The 22262-nt window shown below is 45.2% G+C and overlaps 1 protein-coding gene across 8 annotated transcripts in view; it reads left to right on the top strand.

The window, feature by feature from the left end:
- Positions 1–22262, top strand: part of KTN1 (kinectin 1) — a 112474-nt gene that overhangs the window by 32290 nt on the left and 57922 nt on the right. For all 8 annotated transcript variants that reach the window (XM_083514187.1, XM_083514185.1, XM_083514184.1 and 5 more), the window contains exons 4-14: positions 3786–3962; positions 6122–6252; positions 7722–7838; positions 8364–8504; positions 9661–9767; positions 11403–11535; positions 14044–14131; positions 16255–16421; positions 17947–18015; positions 18746–18783; positions 20317–20407. In XM_083514187.1, coding sequence (XP_083370313.1) covers positions 3786–3962; positions 6122–6252; positions 7722–7838; positions 8364–8504; positions 9661–9767; positions 11403–11535; positions 14044–14131; positions 16255–16421; positions 17947–18015; positions 18746–18783; positions 20317–20407 — 1259 coding nt within the window. The remainder of the gene's footprint in view (positions 1–3785; positions 3963–6121; positions 6253–7721; positions 7839–8363; positions 8505–9660; positions 9768–11402; positions 11536–14043; positions 14132–16254; positions 16422–17946; positions 18016–18745; positions 18784–20316; positions 20408–22262) is intronic.

Genomic DNA, 22262 nt, shown 5'->3' with positions numbered 1-22262 from the left:
ACTTACGTATGCTATTGCTGTTCTCATTTCATTTTCTCTCTCCTTTCCCTGTGTGTGCTCATTTTTGATGTCACGTTACAAAACAGCTCCTCCCTGCATTGATTGTGTGTGCATGTACAGTGGTGCCCCGCAAGACGAAATTAATTCATTCCGCAATTTTTGTCGTCTAGCGAATTTTTCGTCTTGCGAATCACGAAATCCCATAGGAATGCATTGAAAATCAATTAATGCGTTCCTATGGTCAAAAAAAGTCCAAACAAAGCCAAATTTGGTACAACAACAGTTTATTAACTGCTCTTTAAAGTCACACATACTGTAAAGAGCAGTTCAAAAATTTAAGGGAAAATAAATTAACTTTATAAACAAAACATGTCTTTGTTTTTAGACAAAGAAAAAAAAGTCGCGAGACGTTTTCGTCTTGCGAAGCAAGCCCATAGGGAAATTCGTCTTGCGAGGCAAATCGAAAACGGAAAAACCTTTCGTCTAGCGAGTTTTTTGTCTTGCGAGGCATTCGTCTTGCGGGGCACCACTGTACATGCATGTAAGCACATTTACAGAATGACACTTTTTTAAATGTATGTGTGTAGTGTGATTGTTTTATTTATTTAAGTTTCTATTCTTCCTTTCCTCCAAGGACCTCAAGGCAGCTTGTGTAATTCTCTCTCTTCTCTATCCGCTGCTTCCAATTTTATACTCCTATTACCCCTGTAGTGTAAGTTAGACTGATAGAAGGTGACAGGTCCCAGTGAGCTTCACAACTAGTGTTAGAAACTCAGATTTATAAGCTAGATGCCAAACGGAATGTCTAGTTAGCATTTGGGAGCCAGAAGGCTCAAAAGTCGTATTTTTCGAGAAAAAACTTTGGGTTCCTGAAATTCATTCTGGTTGTGCAGATAAAATATTACAGATAGAATTCTACAGGGTGTGTTGTGAGTGTGTGAAAACAGGCAAGATCCGAGGATCCCCAGGCATGTGGCTCCAGAGGTTGGAGACATCAGGCGCCACCCTGGGGCTGGGCAACTTCACTGGGTCGCAAGTGGCCAGGAGCCAGATGCAAAATGTACCTGCCGAATTTCGACCGCTGCTCACAGCTGAGTGGGGTTTAGAACCCTGGACTCTCTACTCAACCACAGTGCCAGACTGACCCAGTCGATCATTTCATGCAACCTGATGAAGCAGGTGCTGCCTCCTTATGAAGCTTTAGTCACAATAAACTTCTTAGCAAGCAGAACACTTCATCTGCTCTATATCTGCTCTTAGTGCTTTAAAGCTCAGGACAGGCCCTGTTTTCTTCTTTTGCTGTTACTGTTTTCCCTTTCAGGAATGTGCCTAGGTCACTTTTGTAACAAAAATGAACATCAGATTCCGGTCCATCAGTATTTATCTGTCTCTGAAATCTTTATTCTGTCTTCCTGTAAACCGCTCAAGGCAGTAGGGCTTGACACATGGGTCAAGCAATGGTATGTCAAGAATCCAGGCAGTAACTCTATGTCTCATTTAATAGCAAGCACTGCACAATCTTTGCTTCTTGTTGTCCTCTTGGTCAAGGTGAGCGACATGGAGGTGCTCAAGTGATTCTCTTGAAGGGGCTGAAACAAGTCTATGTGGAACAGCTACTCTGTGAGGTTACTTGTTCTCATGGGTGCAGAGGAACCTAGTTCAGATGTTATTGGCCAGACCATGGTTTGTGACTGCCTCGTGGTTCCCCCCTTCTCTCACATAGAGTTCTTTCTCCCTTTTCTTCCCTGCCCTGACCATGGTTTGCTGTGAGATCCAAATTGGGCAAACCATAGCTGCCTGCCACTAACAAGAAACTTCAAACCATGGGCTCTTAAGTCCATTTCATGGTTTCAAATTGTTGATTCTGTGAAAGCATTTCTGATCTGCTTTCCGGGTTGTTTTTGTTTTAAAAAATGCCCAATGTGTCCAACATTTATAATTTGAAACAATAAGAAGTGTTGAAACAAAACAAGCAAGAACAACTAAGTGCAATCAAACTCTGATCAGGTTGAAAGTCTGTAAGAATGAAAAAACGTTTTCCAGTGGCATCAGAATTAACCTCACTGTGCAGGGCAGCTAAGTCTCCTGGGCAGGGAGTTTCACAGCCTGGGTGCTGCACATGTTCCACCCAACAGCATTCTGGGAGATGGCAGGATATGCACAAGGGTTTCCCCAGTTAATCTTGGTGGAGTGACAGATTCGTATGGGGAGAGATGGTTTTTGTGAATGTGCTGGTTCCAAATCATTTAGGCTTTAACGGTAATGGCCAGCACTTTGCACTGAGAGTAGTCAGCAGTCCATGAGCCTGCAAATTGCGAATGACTTGCAACCTCATGGCTTGGCTACATCCAAAAACAGGCCAGGGAGAATGCAGGCAGCATCTGTGACCTGCACTGAGCAAGAGTTTGAACCCTGCATTAGAGACACCCTGCCCCCCGAAAAACTCTAGCTCTCAGGAAAAGGAACTGGTATGGCTCAATTAATGCTTTCAAATCATTTTAAAAAATAAATAAAAGTAGTATCATTTGGCGTATCTTCCACTTCCCTAAAGCTTGTACCCTATACCCTTGAAACTATACTACATCATGTGATTAGAAAAAACTCAGTTTCATCAAATGGTTGAGGGGTGGGTGAGAAAGAGACGTCTGTGCTGAATGGCAAGCCTAGGCATGGAAGGGTTATGCAATGGGGAAGGGAAATCTGATGACTAGTTCTCTTGGTGCCTAGGTGTGGATGTGGATGGCAGTTCCTGTATCAAGGCCTGTTGGTGCAGTCAGAAGAACTGTGCTGTGTCGCTGTAGGTTGTCCAAGTCCCAAGGAATGGGGTTGGTGGAAGGAGTGTTCAGGCATGCTCTGTTCCCACCCCTGCAGCCCGAAGGGGTCAAAGAGAAAGTACAGCTAATGTTGGCCACATAAGCAATAATTGTTGCTTGGATTATTAGACTTGCTTATGTGGGTGAAAGATGCAAGGTGAATATTTAAGGTGGTTGCAGCACCATCTGCTGGAACTGTGGTTTTAGGCAAGGATTCAGCAACCGATGGCCTAAGCTTTTTGTGTTTGTGTGCATGTCAGGTATGCAACAATGCATTCACTGGTACATGCGCAGCTTCTCATGCCTTGGTGTACTGAACCAGGGTATAGAGAGTTGTGGAACTTGCAGTGCAAGGAGGCAAGCTTGCAGCTCCACAGTCTCCGTTGATGGTGCCACATCTGACAACCTTGTGGTTGCCCAGCCATACTCTACAATTACAGCTTTTCAATTGTTCTCTTCCATGCATATTTGTGTGTGTGTGTGTGTGTGTGTGTGTGTGTGTGTTTGGTTACACTCAGGTCTATGCCACCTATGAACTCCAGCAGTGTTGCATAATAAATTGTGAGCTGTGATCTTTAGTAGTGTTGCATAATGACTTCTGATGACAAAGTGAGAGCCAAAGTTCTTACTCCATTCTTAATTAAAGTTAAAATAACCTGGAATCCTTTAGGGTTTTCTTACCCTGATACAGTGTGTGCTGGGGCTGGTCGAGATCTGGTTTTCAACATCGCAATATATGATGAAGTCTGAAATAAGGATGGAATAAGCATTGGCTGGCTTCATGGCTTTCCCCACATTGTGGTTTTTGCACAGAGCTTGTGTGCGTAAGAGCGCATGCACGCGCTCACACACACACACACACACACACCATGATTCGCGATACGTTGCCAGGTCAAAAATTATGAAACTGATAAATTTCTGAATAATTGAAGCACCTTTTGCCTGTGTTCCCTTTGTTCCCTAAAACTCCAGTCATGACATTGGTAGACGAGCCTTTGATTCATGCAACGACTTATATCCCTTTGATGGATAATGCTGACCAGAACTTGGCAGGGGAAAAGAGAGAAGCGGCTGACTTGGTGAAACAAGATGGGATTGCAGCGCTGCAGAAAAGCAACTCCAAGAAGCTGAAGAATGAAACCGACAAAGGTACTGCGGTCGAGGACATGGCAGGGCCAAGGGAGTCCTGTGGGGTTGTGCTGCAGAGCGTGGAAACGCGGTCAGTGCGGCGAGAGCTGAGGTTTCCTTTCCATCATGTTTCTCTCCTTCACGGTTGAGGAGAGATGTGGGCAGATGTGCAATTTCCTGTAAATGGGCAGGAAGTAGAGGGAATCTTTCGGAGTTTTAGTCTTGCAATATAATTAGCTCCGCTCAGTCGCCCTCTTCCCCTTCCCCACCAGATGTGCCTCTCTAAATGACATTTGAATCTCGTTAGCTATAGAGTGGCAAACCTGAGGCTTGGAAGGCAGTATGGCCCTCCAAGCCTATCTGTCTGGCCCCAGGAGCTCTCACCAGGCTGCACTCACTGCTGGTCCTGCTTTTCCCTCTCCTTGTGTGTGTTTGCCTTGCTGGAATATGCCCTTGAACTTGCTTGCCTGGATGGGAGGGTAGAGGGGGTGGGTGTACCTAGGAACTAGCCTACATCAGAAAGGTGAAATTTGCATCCATTGCCCCACCCACTTTTGCCTCTGGCCACGCCCACCTTTGCATGCCCCCACCCTGGAAAGTCGCCCAGAAGAGAATGTGACTCTCGGCACGAAAATGGTTCTTCCCGCTTCTGAGTTAGCTGAATGCTGTAGCTATGAGAGCCCAAAGCAGGTTTTGCTGAAGGTTTTTACTACTGGTTAAATCAAGTTTCCCCAAACTTGGGTCTCCAGCTGTTTTTGGACTACAACTCCCATCATCCCTAGCTAGCAAGACCAGTGGTCAGGGATGGTGGTCCTGGAGACCCCAGTTTGGGAAACATTGGCTTAAATGGTACCAGAAGCACCTGTGAGCATTGGTGCAGGTGGCAGATAATATGGACTGAGTGCAGTCCTGCGTGTTACAATTACAGCAGGACATACTGGCCATTCTTTCTGGCGCAGGATCCTTTTAGCAGGCAATGCGAATGAAGCAAAGCTTGTGTACACACACACATCTCTTGCAAAAGATCCATGTGTGAACAGTAACAAATTGATGTGTCCTGCAGCAGTCATAACATGTGGCTGGCTCCGAAGCCTAGACCTGGCAAACGTGCACATTGGTAATCCCGCCACAGTTTTTCCAGTGTTGCCTCTGCTCTCCCTTCCCCTGCCCCACTCCCCATTCCTCTAGTCCGGCTTCCTTATGCTGTTGATACCATAATTTGCAACCTTACTATTGTAATTGACGTTTAATTTCAAGTATGCAAGGAAAACGGAGCTTAGTGGCTGCACAGAAAAGAAAGATAAATCGCGGCCGATGGTTGTAGTTTTAAACATTCCCCATAATCTGTAGCCTTATCCAAATGTAGCTCATTCTTTTCCTGTGAGGCCTGGGATTTGCCGACCCAAATTAGAAACTCTCCCATCTGCAGATCAGTAAGCTGCTTCTTGGGGGGCATCAGAAAAGGTTTTTCCTGTCTTTACTGGGAGCTCTGAGGACACTTGCTTTGAGCCAAGCTTTCCCCTTGTCAGGGCCTAGTGATGTTTACATTGGGCTAGCCTCTTTGCTTAAGGTTGGATACTGCCTTGCTTTAGGGCAGAGGCCTGTGGTTGTTCCAGAGAGGGCATTATTGCGTTGCTCCAGCAGTAATCTGGGACTGACACAATCCTGCATGGATTTTTTAAAATTAGTTTTTATTAAATATTTTCCTGTGTTACAGTTAAACAAGGAAAAGTATGAATAGCATCTCCACTGGCAATTCGTAGTCTTTTCACAGTTCGTTTACAATTCAGTATGAGACACTATTGTAATAGACATTGTGCAGTAGAGGGAAAAGAGAGGGGAGGGAGATTTGGGGAGTTAAATGATATTTCGTTCTATTGCATGGTGTTTGTGCAGGTTTTTTTGGCTGGTTGCAGTGTGATTTGTTTGTATGTGTGAAGAGGGGAGTTTTTGGGTCACATTCTGTACCATAAAAGAACGCAGTCCCCTGGTCCTGAATGGCTTGTTGGGTATGGAGATCATGTACTCTGATAGTGGACCACAAATCAGACTCTCTCAACCTGGTGTCCCCCAGAAGCTGTGGACTACAACTTCCATCATCCTGGCCAGCACAACGTTGAATTCCTCCTGTAACAAACATGTCCCTGTATGTTAAATGTTGCTGGTGGGTTTTATTGCAGAAAACGCCGAGGTAAAATTTAAGGACTTTCTCTTGGCTATGAAGAATATGATCTTCACAGAAGAGGAGGCCTTGAGTGTGGTGGAGCTGCTGAAGGAGAAATCGAATGCGATTCAGGATGTTCTGCAGAAAGTAAGTGCTACTTTGGGTCACAGCACTTGACTGGAAAGGAGGGTGTTGGCTTTGCTAGAGCACTTGAGGCTAACACTTCTGGGCAAGGACTGCTTCTGCGACCTATCAGTCTTTCTAGTTTTAATCATTATTTTATACTGATGCTTTTACTGTCTTCTCTTATGCCACCCTGATGGATTTACTGAAAGGTGGCCTAGGAGCCTTGCATACAAAATAAATACTAGAACAGAGACAGTCGTTCTCACACTACGTGCTTCATGCCTTTACTGACACTGGTGTCATAAGTATTGATCCTCAGAAGTTATTTGCTGAAGGTTGCCTACTGTGGCACAGCTGCAAGGGAAGCTTTCTCCTCCATCTTTGACTAATGGCAGCTTGTCAAAAAGCTGACAAACATAATAAAGATTAACCACAGTTTGTTGAAACAGCCGAGCTTCAAACCATGGGTGTAGTGGTATGGAGTTACTCGTGCGTAAACTGTCCCCTTTTTGGAGCTTGGCTGCCTGGGTTAAACTGTCCTGACTGCACAGCCCATCTCAGCGTGGCTGCCTAAGTCGCTAGCAGAATCTGTCTGTGGGCGTTTCTTAAACCTTTGCCAGCATAAAAGCTGTTTGACACCCAATCGTCTCTGCCTCTCATTGCGCGTGAGTCTCCTGCGCAAGGAGGGCGTGGGTAGTGGAGGACCAGGGCTCTCCTCACTGACTTCCAAGGAAGAATCCCGGAGCCCTTCCACCTCTTCTCCCATTTGCTCTCCTGGATCCTTGGTGTTACGCTGATTTCCTTCCCCCTCCATCAAGCTGCGTCTCCCCCTAGTGCTTGTACCTTCCCCTGCAGAATCGGAGAGCCTCTCCTTCTCCTGTTGCTCTGATGTCAGTTTCCTGACAATGGGTTATGAAGCTGGTTTGTTTATAATAATAATAATAATCTATTATTTCTACCCCGCCCATCTGGCTGGGTTTCCCCAGCCACTCTGGGCGGCTTTCAACAGAACATTAAAAACAGACATTAAAAACTTCCCTAAACGGCCAGACCATCATTATGATTCGTCACTTTTCAGGTTTGGATGTAATGCTAAGCTTTAGTTGATTAAAAAAACCAAAACCTATCTGTGGCTGTGCTAGAAGGGGAGAGGGGACATACGTGAGTCTGAGGCTCGAGGCTCATTCCTGTCATGATAAGCTATACAGTCATACCTCTTGTTATGTTTGGTTCAGGTTACGTCTTTTCAGGTTGCGTCCCGCGGCTACCTGGAAGTACCAGAAAGGGTTACTTCCGGGTTTTGCCGCATGCACAGATGCTCAAAATGACGTCATGCGCAGAAGCGGCGACCTGCACACATGCAGATGCGGTTGCGTTCTGCTCATGTGGCGAACGGGGCTCCGGAACGGATCCCGTTCGCAACCAGAGGTACCACTGTAGTCCATCCTGGCTCTTCCTGCCTTTCATTGTTTTGCTCTTGCTTGTTGCAGGCCAGTAAGGGTGACTCGGCAGCAGCCCTGCGTCAGCTTCAAGAAAAGGACAAGCTGCTTGCTGCTGTAAAAGAAGAAGCTGCCACTGCAAAGGAGCAGTGCAAACAGCTCTCACAGGTACGGTGGCTCACAGGGCACGTAGATGCGCCAGTTTGGTTCTGTGATGTTTGGCTTCCTTTGCCATCTTTTCAACAGGGGAGAAGGGAATGTAAGTAAAATGCTACAATGGGGTAAGGACAAGGGATCAGGGAAAACTGCATAACCGTCTCGACACTCTCCTAACCCCAATCCCTTTCTGCTTATAATCAGCAAACTAAGTTTCAAGATTGTCATCTTTCTGCTCTCAGCTTCCATATTTGGCTCTATCATGATTTTTCCTCCTCCAGCCATTCCTCCTCAGCCATTGCCCAACCATTTAGTGCTCTTTAAAATGACCCCATTGCTTCCCGTGTACCCCCCCCCCTTCCTCCAAATCTCATTCCCAAAACTTGAAGGCTTTGGCTTAAAAACCTTACTCCTGTTCCTAATATTAAGAGAAAATGATGTACAGATACCTGCTCTTGCTGTCATTCTGTCTTTGTCCATCCGTTGCATTTGTCGAAGTTTGCTTGTAGAAGTGAGGCATCATTTTTTCCCTCCTAGGAGCTAGTTTCAGAGAAGGAAAGAAGCAGCTTAGTGGCAGCAAAGCTGAGAGAAAAAATTGGCACCCTGGAAAAGGACCATGGAGTCTTTCAAAACAAGATCCATGTAGGCTACCAAGAAAACCAGCAGATGAAGATGAAGGTAAAAACTTCCCACTTCTGCTTGGCGGAGCAGATACTTTGGGTGGTGACAATTCCTTTTGCAGAGGACATTGCGTTTTGCTTGTCAAAGTGCCAGCGAGTAAAATTCAATGTAGGATTTTTATCGCTTCTGTGGAGCCTCTCAGGGGCATTTTCACTCTTTAGGCTTAAAATGGTTCCTGCTTCTTTGCAATACTGATGCAGAAATGTCGCAGGTGCGCCTTCACAATACAAAAGCCTTTCCTTGACATTAGTACAGAGCAGAAAGCGCACGAGGTGATTTTGAGCTGACTTTCCGTCTCATATGTAAAAGCACCTCTGGAGGTGGGCTAAGAGGGCTCTGCAGGACTTTTGGCCAGCCCCTGCACTGCAGAATCTTGTGGTTTGTCTTCTGGGCCAAGATAGTACATAGATTTTATTAGGTATATATTTTAAAGCAGATTTTAATAGATGGGAGTGATTTTGTATAACTGTGCCTCTAAACGTCGTGGAAGAAGAAGGGCAGTGAGGCGTGTGGGCTGCTGGAATTCCACATCACTGGAAGTTCCCAGGCTCTTTTCTTCTCCCTGCCTCTCAGCTTCTGAGATTACATCAGACTTTGCCCTCACACTTAAAAGTCCGCCTATGCCAGGGGTGGGGCAAAAGTAGATTAGAGTTTGCTGGTAGATCTCTGGCTGATTTGCAGATGATCATCAAGCACTTTTCTGATTTCCAGTTGTTTAATAGCAGCTGCAGCAGTACACCTTTTCATACCACTTAGGCCGCTGAAAGAAAGCTAACAAGGGGTGGACTTTGTCAAAGGATTAGGAGTTCAGCTCACTACAGTTCTAGGACTGCAAACCAATCACTAGGCTCAGAACCTGCTCAGAGGCACCTTGTTCTTTCATTCTGTCTGTTAGTCTGTTGCACACGGCTCTGGTTCATACATCTTGGGGTTCTAGGTTTTTTTGTGGTTTTTTAAAAGTAGATCTTACCAGCCTGAAGTCTACTCACAAGTGATCTACACAGCTTTAACAACTAGAATCTGCAATTCTTGGGATGCCAAACGATATATTCCTTTAAAAAATCTGTCTTGCATGAAATGCAGTCCTTCCTCTTTCTGAACTAATAGTCTGGTTTAAGGAAGTTGGCTGTTGCTTTTTCTTCTCCCTGTGTAGTTTCAGCAAGTTCGTGAGCAGATGGAGGCGGAGATTAATCGCCTGAAGCAAGAGAATGGTATCTTGAGAGACGCTGTCAGTACTTCCACCAACCAAATGGAAAGCAAGTACGCTACTGGTGATTCCACTAAAACATAAGTTTTGTAGCTTTTGCCCTAAAATTATGATTATGAAGTGCCTGGCGCAACATGTTCTTGAAAGCTGTGGACTTTAGTTGCGCCTGATCTAATGCTAGCTAAGGATACCTCCATTAGACCTATTGCAATGTATTGAGGAACTCAGGTTATTGAGGAAAAGGTACCAGCCACATCATTTTGTGTATGTGGTGGCTCATAGGATGATGATATAGTTTTTACTTCACTGTCCCTGTAGATCTGGCCTCTTCTTCTTTGCTTTTCCAAAATGTACAGAGGATCAATCTGGTGTGAAGTCTGCTGGTACTCATCATTCATTAAAGGCTCAGTGTTAATTTTCTATTGTTTTAAGTCTTCTTCAGCTGTTATATCGGCACAGGGTCATCGTTAGTTTGTTTTGTAATTTAGTGCCAAACAGGAAAGGTTTGGCATGAGAACTCGCTCTCCTAAGCGGATGGACTATGCTCACGTAGTGCTGATAACTATGGCAGTGGAAAGCTGGGATGCCAGAATGGGGCTGGGGAGTGGGTGGGTGTGGAGTTTGACCAACTTTAGCCAACTCTTTCACCCACCCACCCCTGTTAGCTTTCAAGAAACAGTAGCTTGGAGGACAGGGTCTTCACAAATGTTAGGAGTATGCATCCCCCTTAATTCAAGCAGTGGCACTGTTAATGCTATCAGGAGAGCAAATGGAAACCTGGAACAGAGTGCCAGTCTTTTGTCTCTTGGTCATCTGTTGCTCATACAGTGGTACCTCAGTTTTCGAACACCTTCGTAGTTGAACGTTTTGGAACTTGAACGCCGAAAACCCGGAAGTTAAATGCCTCGGGTTTCAAACACGCCTCTGTAGTTGAACAGGAAATGCGGCTTCCATTTTGAGTTTCGGTTTTCGAACGTTTCAGAACTCAAACGGACTTCTGGAACGGATTACATCCGAAAACCGAGGTACCACTGTAGTGATCTAAGATAATGGCTGCCCAGGACTAGAGTTATATCTTCAGGAGTTTGTATGTTTTCTTCTGCTGAGTTAATGTACACTTTTTACCATTGGCCATGCCCTGTAGTTGGGCATGTGTGATCCTTTCTGTTCTCTCAAAGTCACCTTGCGGGGGGGGGGTTCTTCAGGAGCAGTGGAGGAGAGTATCTTCCTTGAAAACTTGGCATGTGTACTCCATACATCCTGTTTCTTACCCTTTTGGTGAAATCTGTAGTTGCAACACATGTAGTAGAAATTCATGCTCATGGGGTAACTGTGTGTGTAAGAGAGAGAGAATGGTACAATTTTTTCTCAGCTGTTTTTAATACTTTGAAGCATGAACACATAGAGCAGCAAAACTCACTTCAACAAAAGATTGCTTCACTAGATTCTGTAGTTTATAACTGGGACCTCAGTCTTATCAGTGAATGTGGAATTTTCACAGCAGAAGAATTGACCAGTTCCAATAATTTTATGATAGCATATTTCAGAGTAGGGTTTTTTTTAAGCACTCAAAATACTACCTTATGCTCAACTGCCAATGGCAACCGTCTGGCTTTCTGCAGATGCACATTCCCACTGCCAAATACTGCCTTGTAATGTGAAAAACAACCTTCTTTCTTTGTATCTAGACAGTCGTCAGAGCTCAACAAATTGCGCCAAGATTGTGCTAGGCTTGTGAATGAGTTGACAGAAAAGAACAACAAATTGCAGCAGGAGGAACTCCTTAAGAAGAATACAGAACAAGCTGTCAATCAACTAAAGGTGAGCTCCATCTTGCCTTCTGTGGTTGAGGTAACACCATCTGTCCCCAAACGTGCCTGTCAGACATGATCAGAGCTGCAAACAGAACTGTGGTTTTGCAAACCCTCTAGTTGGATAGTTAGCAACAGGGTGCTACATTCTTATTGTACAGCCCTCATTTATTAGCAGAGGCAAAATGTGGACATATGCAAATATGTCCTAAATGCTGAGAAATCTGTGTGAACATTAGGAAAATTGAAGTTCTGTGACCCCTTCCTTCCTTGGCCAATCACTTGGCTACGTTCCAGACAGCATGAGGCTGTTGCCTTTGCTTGTGCAAGGTGACCCTGAAAGGTCCATCCTAAAGTTTGGGGGATCCCCTGGAAGGGCTTTTCAGAGTCTGTGAGAGCCTGCAGCTGTTCCATAGAGGATATGTTACCTTAACTGTATCTTCTATCTTACTTCTCTATTCCGGGGCTGGCAAACCTCCAGCCCATGGGCCAGGTTAGGCCCGATACAGCTCCCACTTTCTCCCATGAAGCTATTTCCCCCAAAACTGTGCCAACCTACCCTACCCCGGACATCATTTGTGATGTCGGCTGTGCGGTGCCGCTGGATCATCAACCTGTGGGGAGCTCCCATCAAGCAGCTGATCCTTGCAGAAAGCAGCTTTTCCAGCCCTGTGCTTGCCACTTGAGAAGTGAGAGATCTTGCCCTGTGCATTGTCCCATGGAGGTGGGGACAGATAAAAAGATCTGGCTCACTGGGCCAGAAAGGTTTCTCATCCTTTCCTATGGAATCTCCATGTTAAGAGGTCAACAAAGGGCAGTTTGACTCCAAAGGGACTCATGGGCAAGTAACGTGCTGTTTGTTCAGACAGACAGAATATACAAGTGCTATATACTTTGCTTTTAATAAGTTACCAGCTACAGAAGCTTTGTGACCTGTGCAATTGATGAGTTCCAGCAATAGATTAAAAAAAGCATTTTGTAGCCAAGTAGTAGACCCAGCCACCCACTACAGTGTCTTAACTGGATGTGGAGTCAGCACACCAAGGACACGTCTAAATCTGATAATAAGATCAAACTATAAATTATGTAAGTGTCCCAAATCTATTTTTCTGATTGGTTGTATGCAGGTAAGGGACTAATTGGTAGGTATAATTTTTCACCTGTGCTTTCAGTATGTAAGTGTTCCCCAGCCAGTTCACAATAAAAGAATAATATACTCTAGTTTCTCTTGAGGTGGCATAGATATAAAAATACGAACAATGGGGTGGGCAGAAGAACCCTGATAAATCTACAGGAACACAGGATGAAACAGCAGATGCAGTGGATTATAAGACAATAGAAAATACTTTTACACAGGAACTTAAAAGCTTTTTTAAAATAAAAAAATGGAATAAAAAGGTCTTGACTTTGTGTAGGAATCAAAAGCCAGGTGCCAGGTAAGCTTTTCTAGGAAGAACATCCCAATGTCTTAGGGAAAGCACCCGAAAAATACTACAGTCATATCTCGGGTTACATACTTAATTCGTTCTGGAGGTCTGTTCTTAACCTGAAACTGTTCTTAACCTGAAGCACCACTTTAGCCAATGGGGCTTCCTGCTGCTGCCACATGATTTTTGTTCTCATCCTGAAGCAAAGTTCTTAACCCGAGGTAATATTTCTGGGTTAGCGGAGTCTGTAACCTGAAGCGTATGTAACCCGCGGTACCACTGTATTGTAATGTTGCTGGGACTAGCCAATCCCTCTACAGTTAACAATTTCACAGTTAACAACAATAATAAACTGCCTAACTCATTATAAAATTATGTAAATGTTATGCTCAATGTCAGGACCACCTAGGGAGCAGGTGTCAAAGGGTGATTGGAAGAAACGATGAGAATCCATTAGTAGTATTTAGAAGGGGTCCTTGGCTGACAATGTAAACTCGGGGTTACTTTAAATGTAGAATCTGGATGCACTTACTAAAGTAGTCTAGCAGTATGGACTATTGGGGGGGGTTAATTATTGTTTTCCTTCACATACCCTTGTGCTGAGTACAATAGCCACAGAGGGATGCTGGTAGACGTGCTGTGAAGTGCAAGGTTCATAGCAAGGTTCAGCACTGGGGGGTTGCTGGTGAATCCAAGCCAGTAGTTTACTGCTATGGAAGGGGAATGCCACTGCTATCTGCTCTTGGTTTCTGGATTCTTTGGCACTCCAAATGATGTGATCTGAGTACCTAGGGCAGATGAAGCTAGTTCATGCAAAAAGGCATTCTCAGTCTCTCCCCCCCTTCTTGCACATCCACCTTGGGCTATCTGTTCCACTTTCATTACCCTGAATCACGTATTCAAAGGATGAAATAAAAATGTTAGGGTTGAGCGCTCTTCCCTTAGCAAATGTTGGTCTTGAGAGCTGCTCAGAAATGACTAAAGCAACAAGAGACATGTGAGCCTCTCTCTATCGTGTGTGTGTCTCTTTGAGAGGTGATGCAAGAACATGATCAGAGATGTATATTGTTCTCTGTTCTCTTAACATCCAGGCGCAACTACAGGAAGCTGAGCGAAGATGGGAGGAAATGCAGAGCTATCTCAGGAAACGAACGGCAGAACATGAGGCAGCCCAGCAAGGTGCATTATTCAGTTCCCCCTTTTATCCTTTTCCCATCAGTGGGAAGAAATCCCTCCAGGGGATCCCGTAGAAGCCTCTTTAAAGATGTTGGGTTGCATCCGGTGGTGGCTTTGTGCTAGTGTCAGGGACTGGCTGGACTCGGAGGAGTGGTGGCAGGATACTGCGGAGGGGGGACCGGGAGAAGCGGAGTTTGGAGACTGACTTGGAAGAAGTAGACAGTGATCTGGGAGAGCCTGCAATGTCCAGAAGACAAGAGGCAGAGGCAGGAGAAGCTTCAGGATTGAAGAATGGGAGGAGGGAGGGAGAGGTCAGGCTGGTGTGGAGTCAGAGGCTTCCACACCTCCTCCTCCTGCCTCATCTCTCCTGTTCTTTTGTATCCCAGAACCAGGAGAGGACTGAAGAGGGAGGAGCAGAAGCAGGTTATACTTGGGCATAGTCTGCCTGATTGGGTGGGGGAGATACATAATCTGGGGTCGGGGTCGGGGCCTCTACATTGCGGCAGCTACCTTATTGGATGCACACCTAGGAGTACCTGAGAGATGTAGGACTGGGAGGCATGCCTTTTCCTATCTTAGAAACCTTCTTTCTCCTTACATTTCCAGCACCTTTTTGATTTATACATTTTGGCTAACTTACATTTCAAGAATTCCCAAAACACGAAGTCTTCCTTAATATATAACGTGTGCAACTCAATATCTCAAAGCCAAACACTCCAAATATTTCTGAAATAAGTCCATGAGAACAACTGTCTCTATGTGTACTTGTGCTGGTGCGATCCCAACAGAACTCTCAACAATGAGATACCCGGATTTCAATCTCTGTTTCTTCTGGTCGGCCTGAAAAGGAACATTACAATGGCAATTCAGTTCTCCACTAAATAAGTCTGCTCCAACTTTAGAATGGCACTCTGCTCTTTTTTGAAAAGGCCTTTGTTGTTGTTCGCTTTTTTTTTCCTTCATAAATTTTTATTCATATTTGCACATATATACAGGAAAAACATAAACAAAAAATCCACCACATACCTTATACAAATTATATCCACTTCACAAATCATAAATAAAATACATAACTGAGTTAGTCTCAACTGATCCTTGGACTTCCCTCCACTCCTTTGGTAAGTATCGAATAAATTATATAGTTGCGTACTTTTTAACTCTTTTACATAGGCCTTTCCCGCTGTTAGAGTTATTTCAACCCCGCCAGTGTCACCTGAACTTTAGATTCCATATACACTAAATATTTCTTCCAATTGTCATGAAATTTCTGTTCATCTTGGTCCCTTAATCTTCCTGATATTCTATCAAGCTCAGCATAATTTATCATTTTAACCTGCCACTCACTTACGTTAGGTATTACTTCTGATTTCCAATTTTGTGCTAACATAATTCTTGCAGCTGTCGTGGCATATAGAAACAAGGTCTTATCTTCTTTTTTAATTTCATTACCGACCATTCCTAACAAAAAAGCTTCTGGCTTTTTGGGAAATGTATATTTCAATATTTTTAAAAGTTCATTATAGACCAATTGTTCTCATGGACATATTTCAGGAGTACTTGGGACTGTTTGGCTTTGAGGTATTGAGTTGCGCGTGTTTTTATTATTAAGACTTCATGTATTAGAAATTGCTGAAGTGTCGTCCATTATTGTTAATGAATTTTTGTAAACTATAAGTGTATATACCTTATACTTGGTCCACCAAACTCACTCTTATCTGTACTGTTTAAAACAAGGGTGGGCAGCCTCATTTCTGAAGAGGGCCACATTTCTTTGGAGTAAAGGGCTGTGGCTGCAGCCCGGTGGTGGGTGAACTTGCTTTAAAATGGCAAAAGTGGTGAAGGGCAGGGCAAGAGGAAGGGCCCTTGCCCCATTGATCCCCTACTTAGGGGCTTCCCAGAGGGATCTGTCTAACTACTGCGGGAAGTAGAATACTGGAAGAGTCGGACCCTTAGTCCAATCCTGCAAGGCCAACATTTTATCTTACTTTAGTGGAGTGAGCACTCAGTAGCCAGCCTGGTTTTGTCGCCATCAGATGCCCTTCAGTCCAGAGGGAGAAAAAACTAAATGTAACTTTTGCTAAGTCTTCAGTTGCCTATCAATCCCCATATTGTTCTTCTCGTGGCAGATGTGCAGAACAAGATTGTGGCTAAGGACAATGAGATCCAGAGTCTGCACAGCAAGCTCACCGATACGATGGTATCAAAGCAACAGCTGGAGCAAAGGATGATGCAGCTAATGGACGCAGAACAAAAGAGGGCGACGGCAGAGGATTCAATACAGAGGCAGCTTCAGGTATGGCTCTACCTCACCCACTCAATGCGCCTTCTAGTTTCTTGGGTTTTTCTTTACTATATCAGAGTTGTGGAACTCCTTTCCGCTTTACAGGCAGATAGCTTGTGTTTCCACGGTTAACCCATGTTGCTGTTTAGTCATGTCCGACTCTTCGTGACCCCCTGGACCAGAGCACGCCAGGCACTCCTGTCTTCCACTGCCTCCTGCAGTTTGGTCAAACTCATGCTGGTAGCTTCGAGAACTTTGTCCCACCACCTCGTCCTCTACTGTCCCCTTCTCCTTGTGCCCTCAATCTTTCCCAGCATCAGGGTCTTTTCCAGCGAGTCTTCTCTTCTCATGAGGTGGCCAAAGTACTAGAGCCTCAGCTTCAGGATCTGTCCTTCCAGTGAGCACTCAGGGCTGATTTCCTTCAGAATGGATAGGTTTTACCTTCTCGCAGTCCGTGGGACTCTCAAGAGTCTCCTCCAGCACCAGAATTCAAAAGCATCAATTCTTCGGTGATCAGCCTTCTTTATGGTCCAGCTCTCACTTCCATACATCACTACTGGGAAAACCATAGCGTTTACTATGGTTAGCCCATAGCAGTGCAGAAATCCAAGTGTGCCTCCTGGCTTTGGGGATATTCATGGCCGCTTCCTTCCAAGCTCAGCAAGATGCCTCCTGCGGGATTGGAACGCCAGAGGTTCTGAGCTTGTGACAGATTCTGCGCTTTAGCATGCGTTCTGTTTCCACCTTCTAGAGACCATTCTAGTGACCGTTTCACTGGTCAAGCTATGTGCCACCCCCTCCAACAAAAGTGGCTTGCAGCAAACCTTAGCTAGGTGCTCTTTCACGCCCACCCCTGTTTTATCATGAAGTGCAAGATGACACAACACCATCTACTTCTAACATTCCTATATCTTGCTAATCTAGTGTGAAGACATCATTGCAATGGTTTACAGACAACAAGAGAAATGAATTCAACATAGGTGAACTTAAGTGGCAGTGGCAGCACAGCGTAATGTTCCAGCCACCCAGCTGCTGGCTTGAAATACATATTTTCTAAATGAATGTTCTCTGCCTGAGTGAGGCCAGTTAAGGGGCAGGAGTAGGCTGGCCTTCCTGGGCAGCAAGGTGTTCTCAAAAACACCAGGTGCCACCTGGTTGCTGCCAGTGCCCTCTATTGACTCTGTATGACCTGAAGGTGTGTAGGTGACACGTTTTGAAAGGGGCTTGGGTGGGAACTACTCCTAAGGCAAGATTAAACAATGCAATATCGGGTACAATGCCAATTATTCAGAATCCAGTAAGCATCCTTCAGCAGATTGGATTTTGAATCCAATCTCTCCCTTTCTTTTTCTGTAACCACGATGCAGACTGGGGCAACTTCCTGATACATCCAGGTTTAAAGATTTAAGCAGAATAATCCTAGTGGGGCTGGGGGGAACAGTGCTGTGTTACCCTTTTTCTGATACAAAGCCATTTCGGAACAAAATGTTCCTAAAGGTGCTACCTGCTTGACCTTTTGCATCTCTTTTCCCAAAAGGAGCTGATGGAACAGAACGAGGCTTTAAAAGCTCAGCTTCAGAAGTTCCATTCCCAGATGGCAGTCCAGGTATGGAAGCACCGGAATGGCTCGTAGCTGTCATTGCCGCCTCTTCCTTCTCCTTTGCGTTCAGAGCTAATGCCAAGTATCTTGGAACTGAACTGGTATGGCAAGGAATGCCAAGAGCAGCTCAGTGCCATAGTCTACGCTATGATGACACACGGCACGTTCGTGCATTCATGTGGGGTGGAATTCAGCATCACGGTATGACAAATGCTCCATCTGCACAAGCATTTCCACTTGACAGAACAACCCCCCCCCTCCACCTCTCGCAGCCTCCTGGCACCCTCTCCCGCAGCCAGGTGTCCTTGCAGAACTTGCTAGGTAAAGGCTGTAGATGGTGCCTGGCAGAGTTTCATAGGTAAAAACTGATGGTGCCCCAAGGCTACAGTTGGGAATTTTGGGTAAGGTGATGAGACAAAGGTGATGGGAAAAGGAGGGGTTTGAAGGCAGGGAGATAGGAAGAGCCCCTCTGTTCTTGGAGACCTGAAACAACTGTATCACGATTGCACAGTCAAGTCCTGGTTGAGCTTGCTTGGAGTAAGACTGGTGTTGAGCAGGGTGGCTCCATTTTTACCTAAAGAGATCCATTTACGATGGATCGAAGCCTCCTTTTCGATCTGATTTCTAGCTTTGAAATACGAAGCTTGCAAAGACCCTAAAAGCCCTTAAACGTGGTGATGCCTGATCAAGTGTTCAGTTCAGAATACCAATTTCATCCGCATCTTCTGTCTTTCAGAGTTCAGCATCAGCCCTTGCAGAAGAATTGCACAAGGTGTAAGTATTATTTCATTCCTGGGTTTGTTATTTGCTTTGGTGTGTAGGCACTTCAGTTATATAGAAGAGATTTTTTCTTGGAGGAAATGTTGTCATTTCCAAAAAGCATACCCGCCATTGTTACAGATTCCCCTAAGAAGCCATAACCATCTTCCTAAGGATTTCCCCTCCGTGCTTGACATTTGCAGTACATTGTATTGTGTGTTGTTTTAGCAGGAGAAATTAACTCAGCCCCCTCATTTAAAAAAACAATAAAACAAAATACCCTCTTGTTGTAAGATTCAGTTGAGTGACCATGAGATTTCTGAGTGTGGCGGTGGGTGAGGCAGGCTGTGGGTGTGGTTAGAATAGTTCTTGTGTATGGAAGCTTTTTGTAGCCTGTTGCACAAAACCCTAAACCATGCATGAAACTGCCTTATATGAGATTCAGATTTTGGGTCCATCTCTGCTGGCTGCAGTGCTCTGATTAGCATCAGCTCTCCTAGTATTCTGGCAGGGGGAGGTCTTTTATGGGAATTTAGATTTTTAATTGGGTATCTCTCTGAAGCGCTTGAAGAGATTGTGGAGCAGGGCTGATGAGTCCAGTAAGAAGAGACTCCTGGGGAGAATCGTGAGGACTAAATAGAGAGTCCTGGATGCTGATACCTAGTTATCGATATGCTGATTTCTTTTTTACAAAAATACTCCAGCTCTGGTTCTCCCCACCCCCGTTTGCATTGATCTTCTTTCTTTCCTCACATCTGTATCATTAACTTCCCTTTTGCAATATGTTAGTGTAAACCTGACACCACTTCAGTTGTGCAACATGGTGGGTGAGGTTCGGCCCTGGGCAGAGGCCAGTGGTTCAGAGGGGAAGCTCAAGCTTTTCTGGGGCAGGTTAGTCAGACCTGCCTTGCTTTTGCCCTCTGAGAAGGAAGGTCAGAAGCAGAGACTAAGAGAAATGGGGTCACAATGACCTCACAGGGTTCACTAAAGTCACCATGGGAGTGGCGGTGGAAGGACACTGTCCCATGAGCTGCCCTGCTTCCGCAGCGGCCTTGAGCTTCTGCTCTTGACAGTGGAAATAGGGCCTGTGCTGATAGGAAACCGTAGCCATGGATTGACTCTCTGCTCTCTGGCCCCATCAAGGTGCTGGTTTTGGTGAGCTGTTTGTTCTCCTGGGAACTGTCTTGACCTCTCACTAAAGTATTCTGCATTGCGGATTGCTAACATCTCCTCCCACTCCAACATACATCAGTATTAGGTTCTGTAGCAGTCCTTAAAGGACTGGATCTTGCGGTATTATCACCCTGGTCATCAGAAGCTGAAGTGCAGAATTTTGGACAAGTCATGCTGGGTGTGCAGCTGCAAGCTGTGTGCATTTTCTTTTCGTTTACGGAGGCCCTGCTGCTTGCATTTCTAAAACCAATAACTTACTGATCGTCCACTGCAGTTGAGCAGATTCTCATTACCTCTTTGTCGGCTCTGCTTGTTGTGATGATACATTGCTAATGGAGAGATGCCCTTTCATTTTGTTGTTGTTTTTTATTGCAGGATTGCAGAAAAGGATAAACAGATAAACCAGGCTGAGGACTCGTTAGCCAACGAACGCATCAAGCTAACCAGCAAGGAGGAGGATCTCATGGTATAGCAAAAGCTCAAGTGTTGCGTGCGAAAAGTGGAGGCTTTGATGATGGCGATGATTTCATTTCTATACTGCCCTTCATCCAAAGATCACAGGATGGTTTGCAGTATAAAAACACAAAACCACATACCACAATAACACACACACGAAGAAATAGTTGTTATTAAACCTGATGTAGCATGTATATGTTAATCCTGGCATGTAGTGGTTAAGAGCAGTGGACTCGTAATCTGGTGAACCGGGTTCGATTCCCTGCTCCTCCACATGCAGCTGCTGGGTGACCTTGGGCTAGTTACACTTCTATAAAGTCTCTCAGCCTCACTCACCTCATGGAGTGTTTGTTGTGGGGGAGGAAGGGAAAGGAGAATGTTAGCCGCTTTGAGACTCCTTAGGGTAGTGATAAAGCGGGATATCAAATCCAAAGATGTTATATATTTATCTGAATAAGCTTTTGCCTTCCATGCAAAAAGGAGACCACCTTGCTCCTTCCTCTCCCTCTGCCAAACACCACAGACATTGTGACTGAGTCGTGGTGGGGTATGGCTTTTCTCCTTTCCCTCCTGTGCTTGCACATCTCAGTCTTGCGGTTTTCAACAAGGCAAGAAGTAGCCAGAGGCAGCTGCCTACACCTGCTGCTGGTTCTGCTTTGGTTCCAAGACTCCCAACATTTCCTGCTCCCTTGCTTCCAAGGGCAGAGATTTGCCCCAGCAAGTGCAGCTGAAGTGATGAAGAGGAACGAGTTGCAGCAGATCTAAGATGGCTGGAGCAAACCTCTCCTAAACTGTCCCAGTTTGATCTGTTTCCTCTGAGGCTGTAGTACCTCCTAGTCCTCAGCCTCAAAAGTCAGATCATACCTGTGGGTGTGAAGTGGGGCAGGGTGGGAAATTGCTTAATTTCCAGGGCCTGGGCAACCCTTTTACAGTGTCATTTTAAAGGAAATGGTACTGAATAATCTGTTCGTTTGCAAGTGCACAGGTGGAATGGGTATTGCAAGGGCACCAAAGGAAACGCATGCAGGGAGAACTAAGATTGGTGGCGGCAGCAACCCTGCAAGCTCAAACTGCAAAGAACTCAGCAAGCCCTTCCAAACTCCAGAAATCCCTCTTTGCCCTCCCCTGCAAAAGGGAGAAGAAGAAGAAGAAGAGTTTGGATTTGATATCCCGCCTTTCACTCCCCTTCAGGAGTCTCAAAGCGGCTAACAATCTCCTTTCCCTTCCTCCCCCACAACAAACACTCTGTGAGGTGAGTGGGGCTGAGAGACTTCAAAGAAGTGTGACTAGCCCAAGGTCACCCAGCAGCTGCATGTGGAGGAGTGGAGACGCGAACCCGGTTCCCCAAATTAGGAGACTACCGCTCTTAACCACTACACCACACTGGCTCTCTGGAGTAGCAGAATGAGGTGGTTGAAGCCTGGGGAGATGATCTGTGCCCCTGCAGAGGGATATGTTGTTTTCGAATGCTTCCTCGTGGTGTTAAGTTATTGTATTTTTAATATTTTGTTGGACGCCGCCCAGGGGAAATATCATCATCATCATCATCATTAACTCCCTGCATGTGTAAATGAACAAACAATCTTGCACATTGGAGCAAGCCAATCTTGTTCCCTTCTGGGCTAGTTTTCCGGAGGGTGTCCTATTTGTTTTTTGACATGCAAGGGAGCATTCAGATATATTTGGGCTATGATCTGAAGCAGTACAGAGCATTCTACTGTCTCATTTTCTCACTTGTTAGCTCGCTTGGGCAAGCTTTGAATGTTAAGGCAGCAAGTGATCTTCAAGCTGGCATGGAAAAATTGAGAACTAGGTATACAAGCAGGATTGGCCTCCATTTTTTTCTAGATTTTGAAATCTAAGAA

The sequence above is a fragment of the Podarcis liolepis genome (genome assembly GCF_965112155.1).
Source record: "Podarcis liolepis genome assembly, chromosome: 1".
Lineage (NCBI taxonomy): Eukaryota > Metazoa > Chordata > Lepidosauria > Squamata > Lacertidae > Podarcis > Podarcis liolepis.
The sequence above is the reverse complement of the archived record's forward strand: the minus strand, read 5'-3'. Positions and strand labels throughout refer to the sequence as shown.